At 41.4% G+C, this 15,070-nt stretch overlaps 1 protein-coding gene and 1 long non-coding RNA gene across 2 annotated transcripts; both read right to left on the bottom strand.

Annotated features, from left to right (window-relative positions):
* Positions 1-1,470: 1,470 nt before the first annotated feature.
* LOC137864501 (interleukin-5-like) lies at positions 1,471-6,478 on the bottom strand. The gene is made up of 4 exons (XM_068698613.1): positions 5,947-6,478; positions 5,755-5,787; positions 3,895-4,029; positions 1,471-3,567 (listed from the first exon to the last, which is right to left on the bottom strand). The coding sequence occupies exons 1-4, from the start codon at positions 6,124-6,126 to the stop codon at positions 3,475-3,477; spliced, it is 441 nt and encodes a 146-aa protein (XP_068554714.1). The 5' UTR covers positions 6,127-6,478; the 3' UTR covers positions 1,471-3,474.
* A 5,494-nt stretch (positions 6,479-11,972) lies between these two features.
* On the bottom strand, positions 11,973-14,790 carry LOC137864482 (uncharacterized). The gene is made up of 3 exons (XR_011101519.1): positions 14,164-14,790; positions 13,001-13,147; positions 11,973-12,459 (listed from the first exon to the last, which is right to left on the bottom strand). It is a non-coding gene; the product is annotated as an uncharacterized lncRNA (long non-coding RNA).
* Positions 14,791-15,070: the final 280 nt, after the last annotated feature.

Here is a 15,070-nt window from a genome sequence, read left to right as displayed (position 1 = left end):
CGAGGAGGCACCTGGGGGAGCAGCGGCACCCACAAATGACAAAACAAACGAAGAAAAAAAGAAAAAAGAAAAAAAGAAACTCCAAACAGAAAAAAAATGCGCGCACAAAAAAAAGCAAAAAAAAAAATAAAAAATTAAAAAGAAACTCCAAACACCAAAAAATGCACACAGAAAAAAGCAAAAAAAACCCAACAAACAACAAACCAAAAAACCACCTCCAAACACAGAAAAATACATGCAAAAAAATAAAAAGCAAAAAACTCCAAACAAAAAATACATATAATTAAAAAAACCCACACAATAAATGCACACAAAAAAATACAAGTACAAAAAAATGAAAAAACAAACAAAAAAACCACCCTCCAAATACAGAAAAATACACGCATTAAAAAAAATAAATTAAAAAAAAAAAAAAACAGAACTCAAAATACAAAAAATATATGTAGTTTAAAAAAAAAAAACTCTAAACACAAAAAAATACATATAGTAAAATAAATAAAATAAATAAATACACACACAAAAAAATCCAAATTAAAAAAAAAAAAAAGCAAAAAAAACCCACCTCCAAACACAAAAAAATGCAGTCAAAAAAAACTCCAAACACACAAAAAAAACCCTACATGCATAAACAAACAAACTAACCCACAAAACCAAACCAAGCAAATAAACACAACAACAAAATCAAAACGCTGCACCCATTTTTTATTTTTTTTAGCAGCCTGACAGCACCAGGAGCACAGGGCGCGGGATTCTGCCCTCAAGTGGGCAGGTGAATAAATTTTATCACTGCCATCCGCAAGCGTTTGCTCTGCTGTTTTAATTTACTAGCTTGAAGTTATAATTTGTCTTGCAAATCTGCGTCCTTATTTTACAGAGATAAAATTGCACTACGGTGCAGCAAGAACATTTTTAACGTGTTAAGTTGTCATTTCTCTGCAAGGAGCTCCCCTGGTATCTCCGGGGTAGGGGCACGTCCTCCAGGCTCCCAGTAAAAACCAGGCTGATAAAATTTTATAGAGCAAGTCTGTGTTGTGCGCCTCCGATTCAAGCAGTATGACAGCTAAGGTTTAAAAGGTTAAGTGGAGTAAAATAATATGGGTTTATGTTAAGTACATGTTGATTTTTCCTAGGCATGCTAGAAGAACTTATTAGCTTAGACTTCCCTTAGAAGTTAATATTTAAAATACAGCTGGAACCTTTTAGACCTGAAAAAGGGTGCAGGTGGGGGGGGGAGGAGAAAGGCGATTGAAGTTGTATTTAGGGGGCAAAAGGAAGGGAATTCTGGTTTCCAGGCCCTCTTTTGGGTGATCCTTAAGTTTCCTCTCTGTACTTGTATAACTGCAGGAGGAGGGTTGAATTTTTGTCACTAGCAGCTCCGTCACAACCTGCTGACTTCTCCTTCCCTGCTCATTTCTCTGAAACCACCCACCGATCCAAGTGAGATCTGACCCAGGATTTTTTGCAGTAAGTATTTATGCTGGTATCTTTGGCTCTCTTTCGCTCTGTGATGGCATCAATGGGTTTACCCCTGTGATGCCAGCACCCGCTCGCTCCCTGCCTGGTGGTCCTGTGCAGGACCCCCGGCCCTGCAGAGCCCGGGGCGAGTGGTGGCAGTGAAGTGGCTTTGTCTTGTGCTGCTGTGACTTGGTCAGGATCTGGGCTCAGAATCAGAATTGCTGTGAAAGGTACATTAAAGCATCATAGTGTTGTTCCTCCATGGAGAGAATGGAAAAGTGGGTAAATGAAGGGATTTTTCTTCCTTTACCCTTTACAGAGCGGCTGCTTCTGTGCTGGCATAGAGACACCTCTGAGCTTGATCTGATACAGTGGGAATGAGAAACGATGAGAAGTGATAATAAAAATATGAAAGAGGTTAGCGTATTAAAAAGCCGGCATCATCGGGAGCTTCCTCTGGAGGCTCCCTTGAGCCGTGCTGGCGTTTTGCTGGTCTGCCCTGACACCCTCTGGAGTGATGCCTCCAAACAGCCGGGCTGAAGCACTGCTGCCTTAACTTTCTGCCTCTTTCTCGCTTTTTGATTCAGTTTAGCTCCTCAAAAATGCATTTATGGTATTAAAGCTCTGCTTTCTCCGAGAGGGTGCTGCACCAGCTTTTGGGGCCCCCGGTGCTGCCGCTCTGGGGGGCAGGCAGTGCCCTGCTCTGTGTGCCCAGGTGTGAAACTTGTGGGAGAGGGAGACAAAAAAAAATAAAAGGGAGACACACTTTTATTCAATTTATGAGAAGTAGCAAAAATACAGAATAAATATTTTCTCCAAAATACACATATCTATGAAATGTAATATAATTTAATTGACACCATACAAATAAATTCAGACTGATCTGCTCCTATCATTGCCATTAGTTTTACAAAAAAAAAAAAAGACAACAACACAATATATTAATTATCTTAAGTGACATATACCCGTATCTTTTAAATTATTTAGTTACCAAATCTAGAGTGAACTAAAGAAGCTGCAGGTAAAAGGAAAAATCTAAAAATCTCAGGAAGTTTCTCAGTGTTTGTGAAAGATTTTGAGCAGACTGCTAGGCACAAGCACAATGTTCTTGTGCTGCTTGCTGATAAAACATGCATACACAGCAAAGCTTGTGCAGAGCATTAAAGATGGATTATTATGTGAATATGACTTCTGCAGTTCATCCTCAGCTGCCTTCAAAGCAGTGACAAAGCCAATTGTATTGATTAATTCTCTTTGTTACAGATGGATATTATAATGTTGAGATTTTCCCAGTATAGGCAATACTAGTTCCCCAAGCAAAATTAACTGTTTCAGCAACATCAGTTGCATACTGGTATAAAGGTCTCTACAAGGGTTCCTGGTCTTCCAAACACTTTGTCAAGAATAATGCCCATCTGTGGACCCCTTCTGCTGAGGCTACACAGTGCCAGCAGAGGTTTACTAGCAGAGATTGGGCCTTACACCTGAAAAACTATGGAGCCTCAACAGACATTGTTAAAATGCATGCTGTCTGTTCCTGAGACTCAACAACTGATGCTTTAAAGGAAGGTGAAGGAAATATTCATATCGCATTTCAACATGCTGCTCAGTATTTATGGCACAGCTTGCAAAACCCACGGGGCTCTACAAGGGTTAGATAGGGTGTGAGGCATGAACCTGTTGCTTTTGCTTGTATCCATTTATATTCATCCCTGCTGTGAGCACTCTGAAATTAAGTTGTCCTTTTAACATGAAAGTAGAAGGTTTTATGATCAGTCAAGTAATTCCACAATACCCTGCACTGTATGCTTTATCAAGCATTTACATTTTCACCTAGAAACACAAATGACATTTTGCCATTGATGCTTTCTGAGATCACATTCCACACATGAACAAGTACAGTACCACTGCAATGGAAGGTGTGCCCTTCCAAATCCTAACTCAGAGGAGGAGCACATTTAAAACAAACACACATTTTACTGCCCATTGAATTTACAGCAATTCTACGAACTCGTAATCCTATGCTTTTGTGCCTTTTGATAATTTTCGGATGAATGTTATCAGTTTTTCTATGAATTTTGTTGTATTTCTTCTTTCAGTTTCACATTCCCCCTGAAAAGTTAATCAAGACAAGGAAAATACTTAGCATTTAACCATTATGTACAGTTTTTTTACCTTAATATAATTCTATAAATGACATAATTTTCCTTAAACCTTATAAATGCAAATGAACCCACATTTTAGAGGTGGCTCAACCTGGAGACTAGAACAAGAGAGGGGCAGAAATAATGCTAGTTTTTTTCTTCCATGTACTGAACAAAAGGCAGTCCAAAAATGAACCCCTCTTTTGCAGGCATAAGGGCTCAGTCATAAACTGTGGAGCACGGTTTATCAGGTCTCTGTTTCATGAACTCTGATAGCCAAGAAATAAATTCTTACCTCTTCTGCCGGGCTTGGTATGAGAGATTGCTTCAGTCTTTCAAATTTTTGGAAAAAGACACTGAATTTCTTCAAGTCAGAATTATTTTTCAACAGTTCCACTCCTTCAAACAATGTGTCAATGCAGTTTACATTCTAAGATGGAAGGAAAGGCCAAAATTGAGAAACAGGAATTTGAAACTATGAACTACAATTAGTTTATTAATAAGTCTTCTTGGCTGACATCCAGCTGGCTGGGTGACAAAAATGGTGTTACTGACTTCAGAGCTCACGTCTGCAAGTTACTTAGGCACATATGCCTGCCTGGTGCCCACTTTTAGGTACTCTAGCAGTTGATAGTTTGTGTTAGCTTTCTGATAGTCTCTGTTTTGTAATGTCCAGATTAAGCACAGAATCATCTCAAAACACAGTCCTTGCCCTTTTACAGCGATCTGAAGACTGGTTTGATTTCTTACATCTGCTCGTACCAGCAGATAATTCTGGCTTATTCCTTCAGTTTGGATGCAAGATGCTGTCTGCGCCAGTAGCTGCAACTGTCTGACTCTGGAATGTGAAAGAAAGCAATTAAATTAACCCAAAACTACTCCCTGCTCTAACCCCCGTGACAGCTGATGGCTGTGTGCTAAGAGGGGAGTGGGAATGGGCGTGCTCTGCTCTCCTGGCCCTGGTGGCCCTGTCCTGCCCCGGGGAGAGCCACACAAGGCGTGCCTGTCCTCTTCTGCAAAGCGGTAGCTGGCGTTTGTCTCCAAGGTCTGGGAAAGGTGGCCAGAAAGGTTGAGGGGGACACAAGACAGTAGCAGAGCACAGAGTGATGATGCTTGCCAGCGTGGAGTTGTTTTGGAAGAAATCCATTAAACTCAGAAAGAGGGAAGGAGAAGGACGCTGCTATCAGAAGCAGGGATGGAGCGGGGAGAAGTGTAACAGGAAAAGAAGGTAATGAAAATGAAGTAAAAATCAGCAACGGCTGGGGAAAACACGGATGGCTGCCGAAGGTCAGCACCATGCCTATGATGTACTGTTCCTGCAGTAAATTAACTACTCTGGGTGTATTCTCACCTATCTGGCTGTGATATAGTCTGAAGAACCCTGTGCTGGAATGTGATCTCACATTAAAACCTGATTTCCAGTCAATGTACAGTAGGACAGTCTCATTAAGTGTTTGTGTCAAGAGAAAGTTGTATTTAAAGTCAGCTTGCAGAGAAAATCGCCTTTAAGCAGAGAGGGAACATGGATCTTTCTGAAGTGCCAAGGAATATGAGAAGTTTTTGGAGAAGCAAACGGAGATAGAAAATGCACTCAGAGGAACTTGGTCCTCCTGTTAAGACAATCACCGTTCATGGATACGCAGTAAGTCAGTGTTTTGGTCCTAGGATGTTCTCACAAGCCACAGCATTTGGACAAGATGTGGTAATACAACTACCCTCATTGATGGAACATGTATAAAAAGGTGTTCTAAAATTAGACTAAATAGCTTGATAAAAATAAAAATTAAATAGGTAGGATGGAGATGGACAAGCAAGAAATGTGAATGAGTTCATTCCTCTTGCCTTTTTATTGTCCATCATTTAAAAAGTTGATTCAGAAAATCAGTGTGTGTTCTGCAGCAGTATTACAAAAACCTAGAACAAGAATAGATGCTGTATTGCTGTGTATTACTGTCCTTGGCTACTTTTATATCATAAGATATTTTTCTTTGACTCACTTGATTATTTTTAATAACCTTTTAACAGTATTTAATAACATTATAATAGCTTCATTTATACTTATATACAAGTGGAGTATTTTAGGAGATAACTTTACAAGCTATCTTAATTTCCAAAAACTAAAGTTATGAAAAAAAAATTTAAAAAGTTTACTTACATCTATAGAAGCTGGAGTTTCAATTCTCAGATTCTGAAAAATAATATATTTATTGATTAAGCCTTTCAAATATCATTAACACCAATGAAAATAAAATTCAACTTTCAATGCAACCTAAGTATTTAGAGAATAAGATGATTCAGTACATCAATATATCAAACTGTATATTTAAAAAGTATAAATTGAACTTACCAGACTGTCCCCTGTCATTGAATTCTTCATCTGTTGTAGTAGTGACAGTAACTCTGCTATATTGCTTATGTGGGGAGCAGCATAGATGCCTGCAGCCAGAAAAATAAGATACAGATGAGTCCTCATCGCTCTGATGTGCTCAGAGAACATGTCAGTGCTTCTGGGCTGGTCCTCTACCATTTTATGGTCTCTGTACAGGGAAATAAACACTTTGGGTTGATTTTTGAAACTGATATAGAAAGAAAGACCACATGTTGAGACATTCTGGAAGGGAAAGGTTCCAGTAAATTTTGTGATTAATCTTTGGGCATACTCCTTACCCAATCAGCATTTCCACAGAAGTAGGTAGTAAAGATGCAAGGATGTGGCCTCTTATTTTTTTTTCAGTCAGCAACTCACAGAATGACCCGAAGCATGACCAGGCAGCCGCCAGCCCCACCACACTTCCCCAGAGATCGGGGCCGGCTCCGCTGATAACGGCGCAGCCCACTGATAGGCGATGCGAGACTGCACTGTCAGAGAAAAAAGCAACCACAGAAAATCGGTGGACTAATGTCTGGAAAGAAACCAGCTGTGTTTGTGCAATAATTCTGATAAGACATTACTGAAATGCAGGTATTCTCTCAAGTAGTTAACTCGAGGCTGTGCCACTGCCCAGAGCATGTGCAGGGAGGGCAGGTGGTGAAGCAGCAGGGCAGCGCCACCATGCCTGGGACGGGGACAGTCTGTGGGAGTCACACCTGAGTGTTTGTTCACTTGGAAGTGTCACGGTTCTTTGCTTGAGATCACTGGGGCCATGCAGCAAGGCCAGGGAGCCCTGATCCCTTGGGGAGACCCTCACTGGTTCTCTTCTGTGGGGCTCCAACCGTGGGCAGCTCCGAAGGCCTCGCAGCCACACGCTCCTGTCCCTGCAGTGCTCTGGCTGCTCGGAGGAAGCGGTGGCAAACCTCAGGGCTCTGTTATGTTTCTGTCTGCTTAACATCACCGCCTGCTTAACATCACCGCCTGCTTTCTGCACGTTGCTGCCTGGCTGGTGGTGCTGAGCAGCTCAGGGCTGGCAGCGGGGCCCTGAGGCTGCAGCAGCTGAGTGACACCCCGGTGTCTCGGTGCCTCAAACTGGGAGAGTCAGCGGTGGTTATGTGGTGCAGCTGAGAATAACCATCTGGCTGGTCGCTGCCAGTTTCGCTTGCTTGGTTTGTCATCCCTATCACTAGATAGTGTCTTTACGCTGCCAGTTTATCTGCCGTGCCTTCTCATCACGCAGCTTCAGGGACCGCGGCCTTGCAGCACGGGATCTCGGTGGCATCAGTGGGAACCGAGGGAGCCCCACAGAAAGACTCTGTCAGCTGAACTTGTGAATGCTGGGAATGAACTCATAAAGCCCTTTTTTGGCCCACTGTGCTTCCGGCAACAGCAAGAAGTGTTTTACGGTCCGTTCCAACTTACCTCCCACAAACCTGCAGCAATGTGGCCTTGCTTGAGCAGGGGCTGGACCAGGCGGACCCCCAGGTCCCTGCCTGCTGACCCCAGTCACTGGTGTTCTGTTTTGGGGCAGAGCCCCCTTCCCCTTCTGCAGGCACTGGGGCTGTACCCACCAGCCAGGCAAGCCATTGACCCTGACCCTGTCCCTGGAGGCCTGCATGGGCACCATGGTTTTGAAGGGCTGCAGGACCTCCAGCCTGCTGTGTAATTTTTATTTTTTATTATTTTTTAATCTTTGCCTCTGCCCAGGGCTGGCTCAGCCCATGCCAGAGCTGGTCCTGTCCCTGGGGGAGCTGCTGCCATCCCTCCTGCTCGGGTCCTCTCCTCATCACACACAGCACAGCCAGCTCCATTTTGTTCCTGGCCAACTTGCCTGCTAACAGATTTTCTGTCTCAAGCCTTTACTTTTCCTCCCTTTTGGGTTTCGGGTTTTTGATCACTTCTGTGGAATTGCAGCACTGTTCCAGAACTTTGTATGAACTGTGCAATTCCTTTTTTCCCTTGGCAAATTTAGCGGGCTTTTCTTTTTAGTTAGGACATTCATTCCTGGTTCCCAAGAATTACATTGTTTTGTTTATTTATTACAAATACCACTATCATGAGCTTGTCTTTGCCCTTTTTGTTCTTCACGTTTTCATGACCATTGCATCATTTTGTCACACACTCCAAAACAGTAAGACTTTGTGATGCAGTTCCCATTTTTTACCCCTGCTTCTTCATGAAATAACTTCAAACTCTCCCTGTGTCTTTTTTTCCCCTAAACTGGCTCAGTGTCCCCACACAAACTGTAGTCATTGCTTTCAGTCTCAGCTTCATCATTGTTCTGAGGGCTTTTTACATGTGAGTTCATGGTTAAGAAGATGAAGGACACCTCTAAGAACAAAAAGGGTGATGAAAGCAACAGATCTTGACCTTCTCCATGCTGTAAACCTTGGTCTCCACAGCTCTGGAATCTATCTGATCTGTGAACATGGGCAGAGTGAAGGCACCACGAACACAAACAGAATTGGTAGTAATAAAAATAAAATAATTCTGAAGAATTTTTGAAGGCTGGAGAAAAAAGCACTGAATGCAAATTCAATCTCTTGGATTGACCCAAAGTTATTCCATCTGAATTTGGAATGATCAAGAATATGAAAGTGAATAAATAATCTAATTGAGAGAAGTTCGACACACTGCAGTGCTGAGAGAGGTGGCCCTGAAGTGAGACACGTGAATTGACATGCTACCATCACCTCCGGATTTTTTGGAGGCATCGTTAGCTGGAAGCTGCATCTGCAGTATCTGGTTTTGCTCATTCATCTAGATAAGCACGAAGTTACGATGCCCAGATAAGCTTTCTGTGCTGCTACGATTAAGTAATGCAGCATGGATACGGTGCAGCAGCTCGTGTCTCGCCAGCCTGCCAGGCTCCAGAAAAGGGAAACTTCTGAAAGCCAGGAGCAGGCTCCAGCTCCTGTCCTCGATGGTCTTTCCACTGAAGACTGTGGCAGCTGCTGTCCAGGGGCAGGTGACAGTGACAGTGCTGGAGCACGGCAGAGGTGATGCTTGGGGATCCCTTAAGCCACTTCTCTTCTGTCCCCCATACTCCAGGGGTGTGGGCAGCAGCATGCCCATAGGGGAAGCCCCCAGGCACCATCAGGAGGAATGTGTGGGTGTTTTGGTGATAAATGGGACCGATGGGTGCGGGTAAAGGGCATCCTAGGGTGACATTTGTGAGAGATCGCGTTGGGTCTTTTCCCTCCCTTATCTGAATGGGCAGGCTAGATGTATGAGGAGATCGTAGGGCTTGGGAAGACTTTATCTTCATTTTTAATCCATCTTAATAAATGGGCAGCTTTTGACTCATGTAACTTCACTTATGGAAACTTTATTTCATTACTGCATATCATTAGTAAATGTTACGTCGATTGTTTTCTCTGTATGTGAAGCACTTCCAGCATCCTGCAGCACGGCGGGCCTTCCTGGGAGCCCCTCTGCCACAGCTGCAGACCCGCGGCTTGCTCAGAAGCCAGCGTCAAGCCAGAAAAGTTGGGAAATTTTATAAAAGGCTTGACCTAAAAAAACATGTACATCTTTTTCTTAGGAAGACAGGAGGAATGTTGTTTACAGTTCTGTAGTGTTCTGTGGGGGTGACTGCTTTCTGGAAGCACCATGGGCAGCCGCTGAGCTGCTGTGTGTGGAGAATTCAGGGGGGAATGGTTTTAACTCTGCCAGGGAGATCGGCACAGGCTGGGCAGAAGTGGACGGGGCCGAGGGTACACGGGAATGATGCCTTATCTGCTTCTTGCAGGGAGAGCTTAAACCTGGTGTTTAAGGTTTTGCTGAATACGTCACAAAAGAGTAAAAGATTAGAAATGCATGGACTAACCAAGGCTTTCCCTTTCTCCACATAAAGGAAAGACATCAGCAGCTGTTTTTGTTTATTTGTTTCTGGAAGAAAAGGTCTCAGACAAAGCTGATGCCATTTGCAGCTCTCTCTGTGCCCCATGCTGGAGTAAAGGCACGACCTAACAGAAAATGAAATTGATAGGAGCCCAGAAATCTGTGATTATTGTTCGTACACCTTAAATAACTCTGTGTTTGTCTCTAATTCTTTGTTTCTTTGTTTTCTGATTTTTATCGTTGACACCAGGGTTTCAGTTCCCACATTGTAAACCACGCTCCGCAGGAGGAGTATGGCTGGGTGTCCTCTTCCTTCAGCAAGAGACCTCCCTAAGCCCAGGCTCTGGCTGAGTTTGATTTTTTTGCCTATACACCTTGAAAATGACAGCCTTAAGGCTTCTCTTGTCATGTGTCATTTCTGAGTGCTCAGGCTTCTCTTTATTCACAGTAGCGAACAGGACCGTGTATGTTGAATGTGAATTTTAAATGTTGCACAGTCAGCCTCATCACTTTCCCTGCCCTTACATTTACAGTTCTTCCCTCCCAAAAAAATCTCATTCATGTGTCTTGGTGAGGCTGGTTTGAAACAGCGTCATTCCTTTCTCTCCCAAATTGACTTTTCAACAGGTCGGCCAGGCTGCAAATGGATGATGCCCCACATTGGCAATCAAGTCCCTCTGAACACTGACAATCCCTTTCTCACACTCAACCAGATGGTATTTTAAAATGCTCTGAAGGGCTCTGAATTTTCTTATCATGGCACCAGTAATTACTGAAGAGCAGAGGGCATAAAATGAGGACTGCAGGCATTCCAAGCTTTCTGTTAATCTGTGCTAATTCAGAAAGTAAAATGTTTCCAGAAGAGCAAAATGAAAATATTTCCCTCCGACTGCAAAAGAATAGTGAAAGTATACTCTTGTGTGTATGAGCTGAGCTTACACACAGTTGCGTGAAAATATGCTGCAATTAGAGATCTTTTCTGCTGAAAAGCTGCCTTAGTTAGGTCTAGTGCTTTTAAGCTGTCAGCAGTATTTGTTGGTGCTTGCCTTGTGAGTTTTAGCCTGGCATCAGTGAGCGATGTCATCCCCTCCCAGCACTAAGTCACGTTGCACCCTGTGTTTTTCACGTTTTGAGAGACCTTGGAAGGAAAGGTAAGGTTTTAGTGCAACCAGTAACGATGTTAAAGTCATGCAGCAATGGTTGGTTGAAAGGCTTTAATTTTTAATAGGATTGTTTAATTTCTGCAAACGTTGTTGTAAAATACTGACTTCACTCGTATTTCTCAGTTTTATGCAGAAAAGTGAAACAAACCATAAAATAAGGTGTGTGTGGGGGGGGTAAAGGCAAGCTCTCTAGCCTTGCCTCATTTGTAGCAGTCTTGCATCATTATAGGTACACATGAAAGTTGTCATTTGAGTGCTTAATGTCTTCTCTATGGATGAGGTTTCTCAGCTGTACCATCTCTAAGGATGCACCATCATCTCCTCTGGAGCCCTGCTGAGGAGCTACCTTTAGGTGACGGGCTCTTTCAAAATTAAATGTTCCACTGTCTCCTGCTGTTGCTACGTCTGTCTCAGTAACTAACGCAACGAACACTTGACCTGTGGGGTTGGTCAGTGTTCTCAGCATTTCCTCTTAATTTCCTCTAATTTCCTCTTAATGCTCTAGCTAAGGCTTATGATTTCTCAATCCAATGTGTTAGCCACCTTCACCCTTGTAATAACAGTGTCTGGTTTTGTCCCGGCTTCTCTCAGTCCAAGATGGGAATCTCTTTGCTGTGCTCTCAGGACTTGCAAATTCATCCTCAGCTTTCAGCCACCCTTTTGATGCTTTACTTGTCACTTATTAAGTGTTTGTTGTGATCTTCACAAAATAACTATCTTCTGATTCCTTGAACGTAATTTTGTTCAATTACATATTCATGTTTTTCTTCATTGATGAGGTTTACTGATTCCCAAAGATATACATATGCTAAGTACCTTTGGCTTAAAACTTTCCTAATGACTAGACTGGGCAGTTACTCTCACTACTTCATGACTCAAAAGCCAGACAGGTGATTTCACAAACATACAGAGACTCTTTACATTTCATTTGGAAACCAATGTACACTGCTATACAACAGCAAATGTACCATTTCCTTCAAATTCTAAAAAAAAAAAAAAAGAAAAAAAAAGTCTTTATTTAGGAAAAGTAATTTAACTCACATTGTTTTATTGAAGCCCTAACATATATTCAAATTATCATAGACCACAAAACCACAATAGAATTAATAATTTAAAGTTCTTTTATTCATTATGACTTTGAACATTTTGACTCCATACAAATAAAAAGCTCTCTATAAATTAAATAAATACATTAATAGCTGCAGTAAGAAATACAGTTATAAATATCTGATAATACATATATAAAACATTCATGCTCGTGTTGTATTGTCTCTTTGGGGTGCTCTGTGGCAGCCTTGCAGCATTCTGTCAGAATTAGCTATAGTGTTGTATAAAACACATGTTCAACCAGCAGGGTTGCTAGTTTCCATCAGCCCGTTTTCTGGCACATCTCATGCAGCCATTGAAAAAACTTTTTGTAGAGCGCTGGGGCACTCTGCAGAGGTTTCTCTTTCACTCGACATAAACGACTTTCCTCAGGTGCCTACAATAATAACAAGTAACAGTGATAATAAGGTTAATGTGGAGGAGAATAAAAAGTGCATATTGCTGCAGATTATCCATTGTTGTTCAAGGCAATATTTAATCAAGAAGGAAAGACAGACCTTTGTGAATGAATGGACAAAAGACTTGTGAAAATCAGGAGTATTTCCTCCTGACTTCGCTCACTGAGATGTGGCATAGGGCCTTTTCTTATTTATCTTCTACATGGAGACAAGACCAGGTTTTGTTTAAGGGGCACGCATCTTTCATAAAACTATAAATTGCATCCGGACTCTATGAATGTAATTATGCTTATGTAAGTAGTTCTTACAAAACCACTGCTGAAGGCAGCCATAATGATCCACAGTGCAAAATCAAGAGTGTTACAGAGAGAGTGTCAAAATTTTGCTACTGAGTTTAGTGGACCGGGATGCTCAGAGTTCTTTAATTTTGTATGTTTTGAAAACAAATAATCAGTCCACTCACAGTAAATTCAAACTTTTATCTGCTTAGCCACTGTAAACAACATATGAGAAACTTACTGTATGTGTTTTATGGAAAGTTGTTATTATGTGGTCTGTTTTTTCCTTCATCAGAAAAACAAGTGTTTTCATCCGGTCACTCTTCAAGAAGTCTGTTTTATTCAGCTGTTTCATGGTTTCTTCCAGGTGAAAGCGAACACAGTTGCACTAAAAAAAAAATAAATAAATCAAACAACAGCAAAGTTATATTGCCAAATTAGTTATATTTTATGTTGTTAAATTCAATAACTGCATGAACAGCAGAAATATAAACGATCTATTTCCTACTCTATTTCCCTACAATTAGGGAAAGAAATGTTTTTCTGTATTTTCTGTGATTTGTTGGTAAAAATCTGGTGGAGGAAACAAAAAAGCACATAACATAAAAAAAAAAAATCATCATAAACAAAATATAAATCAACACAGGAACAATAGTTGTAAACAGGAATAGAATCTGTTGGGGTTGGGGTTTTATCAAAATCATAGCGATGAGCCCCAGGAGATAAGATCTGCTAATTGCCTCTCAGAGCTACCACCTCTGTACAGGACAGAAACATTGCACTTATCTGTCTATTAAAGTGCTGCCCTTCACCTTTTTTAAAATTGCAAACTCTTAATTTTCCTCTAAATAAGGCCTCCCAGCAACAGACCATGAAAACAGTTATTTTCATGACGCTGTCATAGTTCACAGAGAAATCTGCAGACCGCAGGCTGAAAACCACTGATCAACAGGGCTATCTACGCGAGGTAACTTGTCATGTCTGCAGATTGCTTCCTTTGGAGACAAACTCTGTTATGCTTCATAATAGCTCATCTGTTTGCCAAGAGGTAAGAACATTTTAGCATTTCTAGTACTAATTGCGTTCACTGCCTTCTGCTCTACACGAGGCACCTCTCGGGGGTCTAGACACGGAGTAGTGTTGAGAACAGCCTCAGTATTAAGTTCATCTTGAGAGCTCGTGAAATTGACTTCAGTAGAACTATAACCAAGTTCCTGGTCTCAACATCTGTTTTTCACCTGCATAACTTTTTGTATACAAGGAATGTCACTGAATTGCTTATGAAAACCCAATTAGCGTGCATATTCCGTTTCTGTGAGATCGAATCTTTGTTAGTGGTCTCACTTTCAAGATCTGCTACAAAGCAGTACAACAGCAGTAATAAAGAACCTTGAAAAGTCTTACCCGAAATCTCTGTCCAGGCACTGGAAGGTAGAGCTAAAATTAAAAAAGAGAGAGAGATTGAGGTGTTAGAAGGTATTTCTAAGTAACTGCCACATTGTTAAGCATCTCTACCTACATATCATCTTCATCAGGTTTTCTATTTCTGAACTTCCTTTGGGGAAACAATTGCAGCGCCAACTTCAGAGGAGAGGCTGACACTCAGTGCCTTCAACATTTTAAGTTTAACAAACAAAACACGGGAGAAACAAACTAGAGATGCAGCTAGCCCATAGTCGATTTGATACTTCCATCACAAGAATTGTAAAAAAAAAAAAAGAGGAAATGATAATGACCTACCTCCTTGTTTGTAAGACGCGCTAACTCCTCAAAGTTTTCTTGAAATTCTGCTATTGCGCTGCCCATAGAGACAGAGAAGCAACAACTCAAGAATAAGAAATAAAGAAACAGCATTTTTCCTTCCAGGAGAGCTACGTTTGATTTCTGACTTTTTAACACCGCATGCTGCCTATATATACCCAAGTACACCTTGAATATTAAATCAAAGGGAAAATTTTCTTGTATAGGAAAAGGCACAAGAACACCGTACAAAATTATTGTAGGCACTGTGGGATGCCTCAGTGGGGACAGGTTGGGGGTTTCCTTCCCTCTGACATCAAGTAAGGGGAAAATACCTTTGTAGATAAGAGTTGCCATTTTCTTACATGATATCAAAAACTCATCACAGGAAATGGGAGTATTCCTTGTATAACACATACATTTATGTGGTTCTTTTCTTATTTTTGCATCGTGTAATCAGATGGAGATTTGGAAACCTAAGTAGTTCTTACATTCCACTCAATAATATGACATCCTTTGTTCAATAGGAGTTTCTAGCATAAACTGCAGTTTTAGGCTTAGTAAAATAATA

This window comes from Anas acuta, chromosome 14 (genome assembly GCF_963932015.1).
Source record: "Anas acuta chromosome 14, bAnaAcu1.1, whole genome shotgun sequence".
NCBI classification, from domain to species: domain Eukaryota; kingdom Metazoa; phylum Chordata; class Aves; order Anseriformes; family Anatidae; genus Anas; species Anas acuta.
The sequence above is the reverse complement of the archived record's forward strand: the minus strand, read 5'-3'. Positions and strand labels throughout refer to the sequence as shown.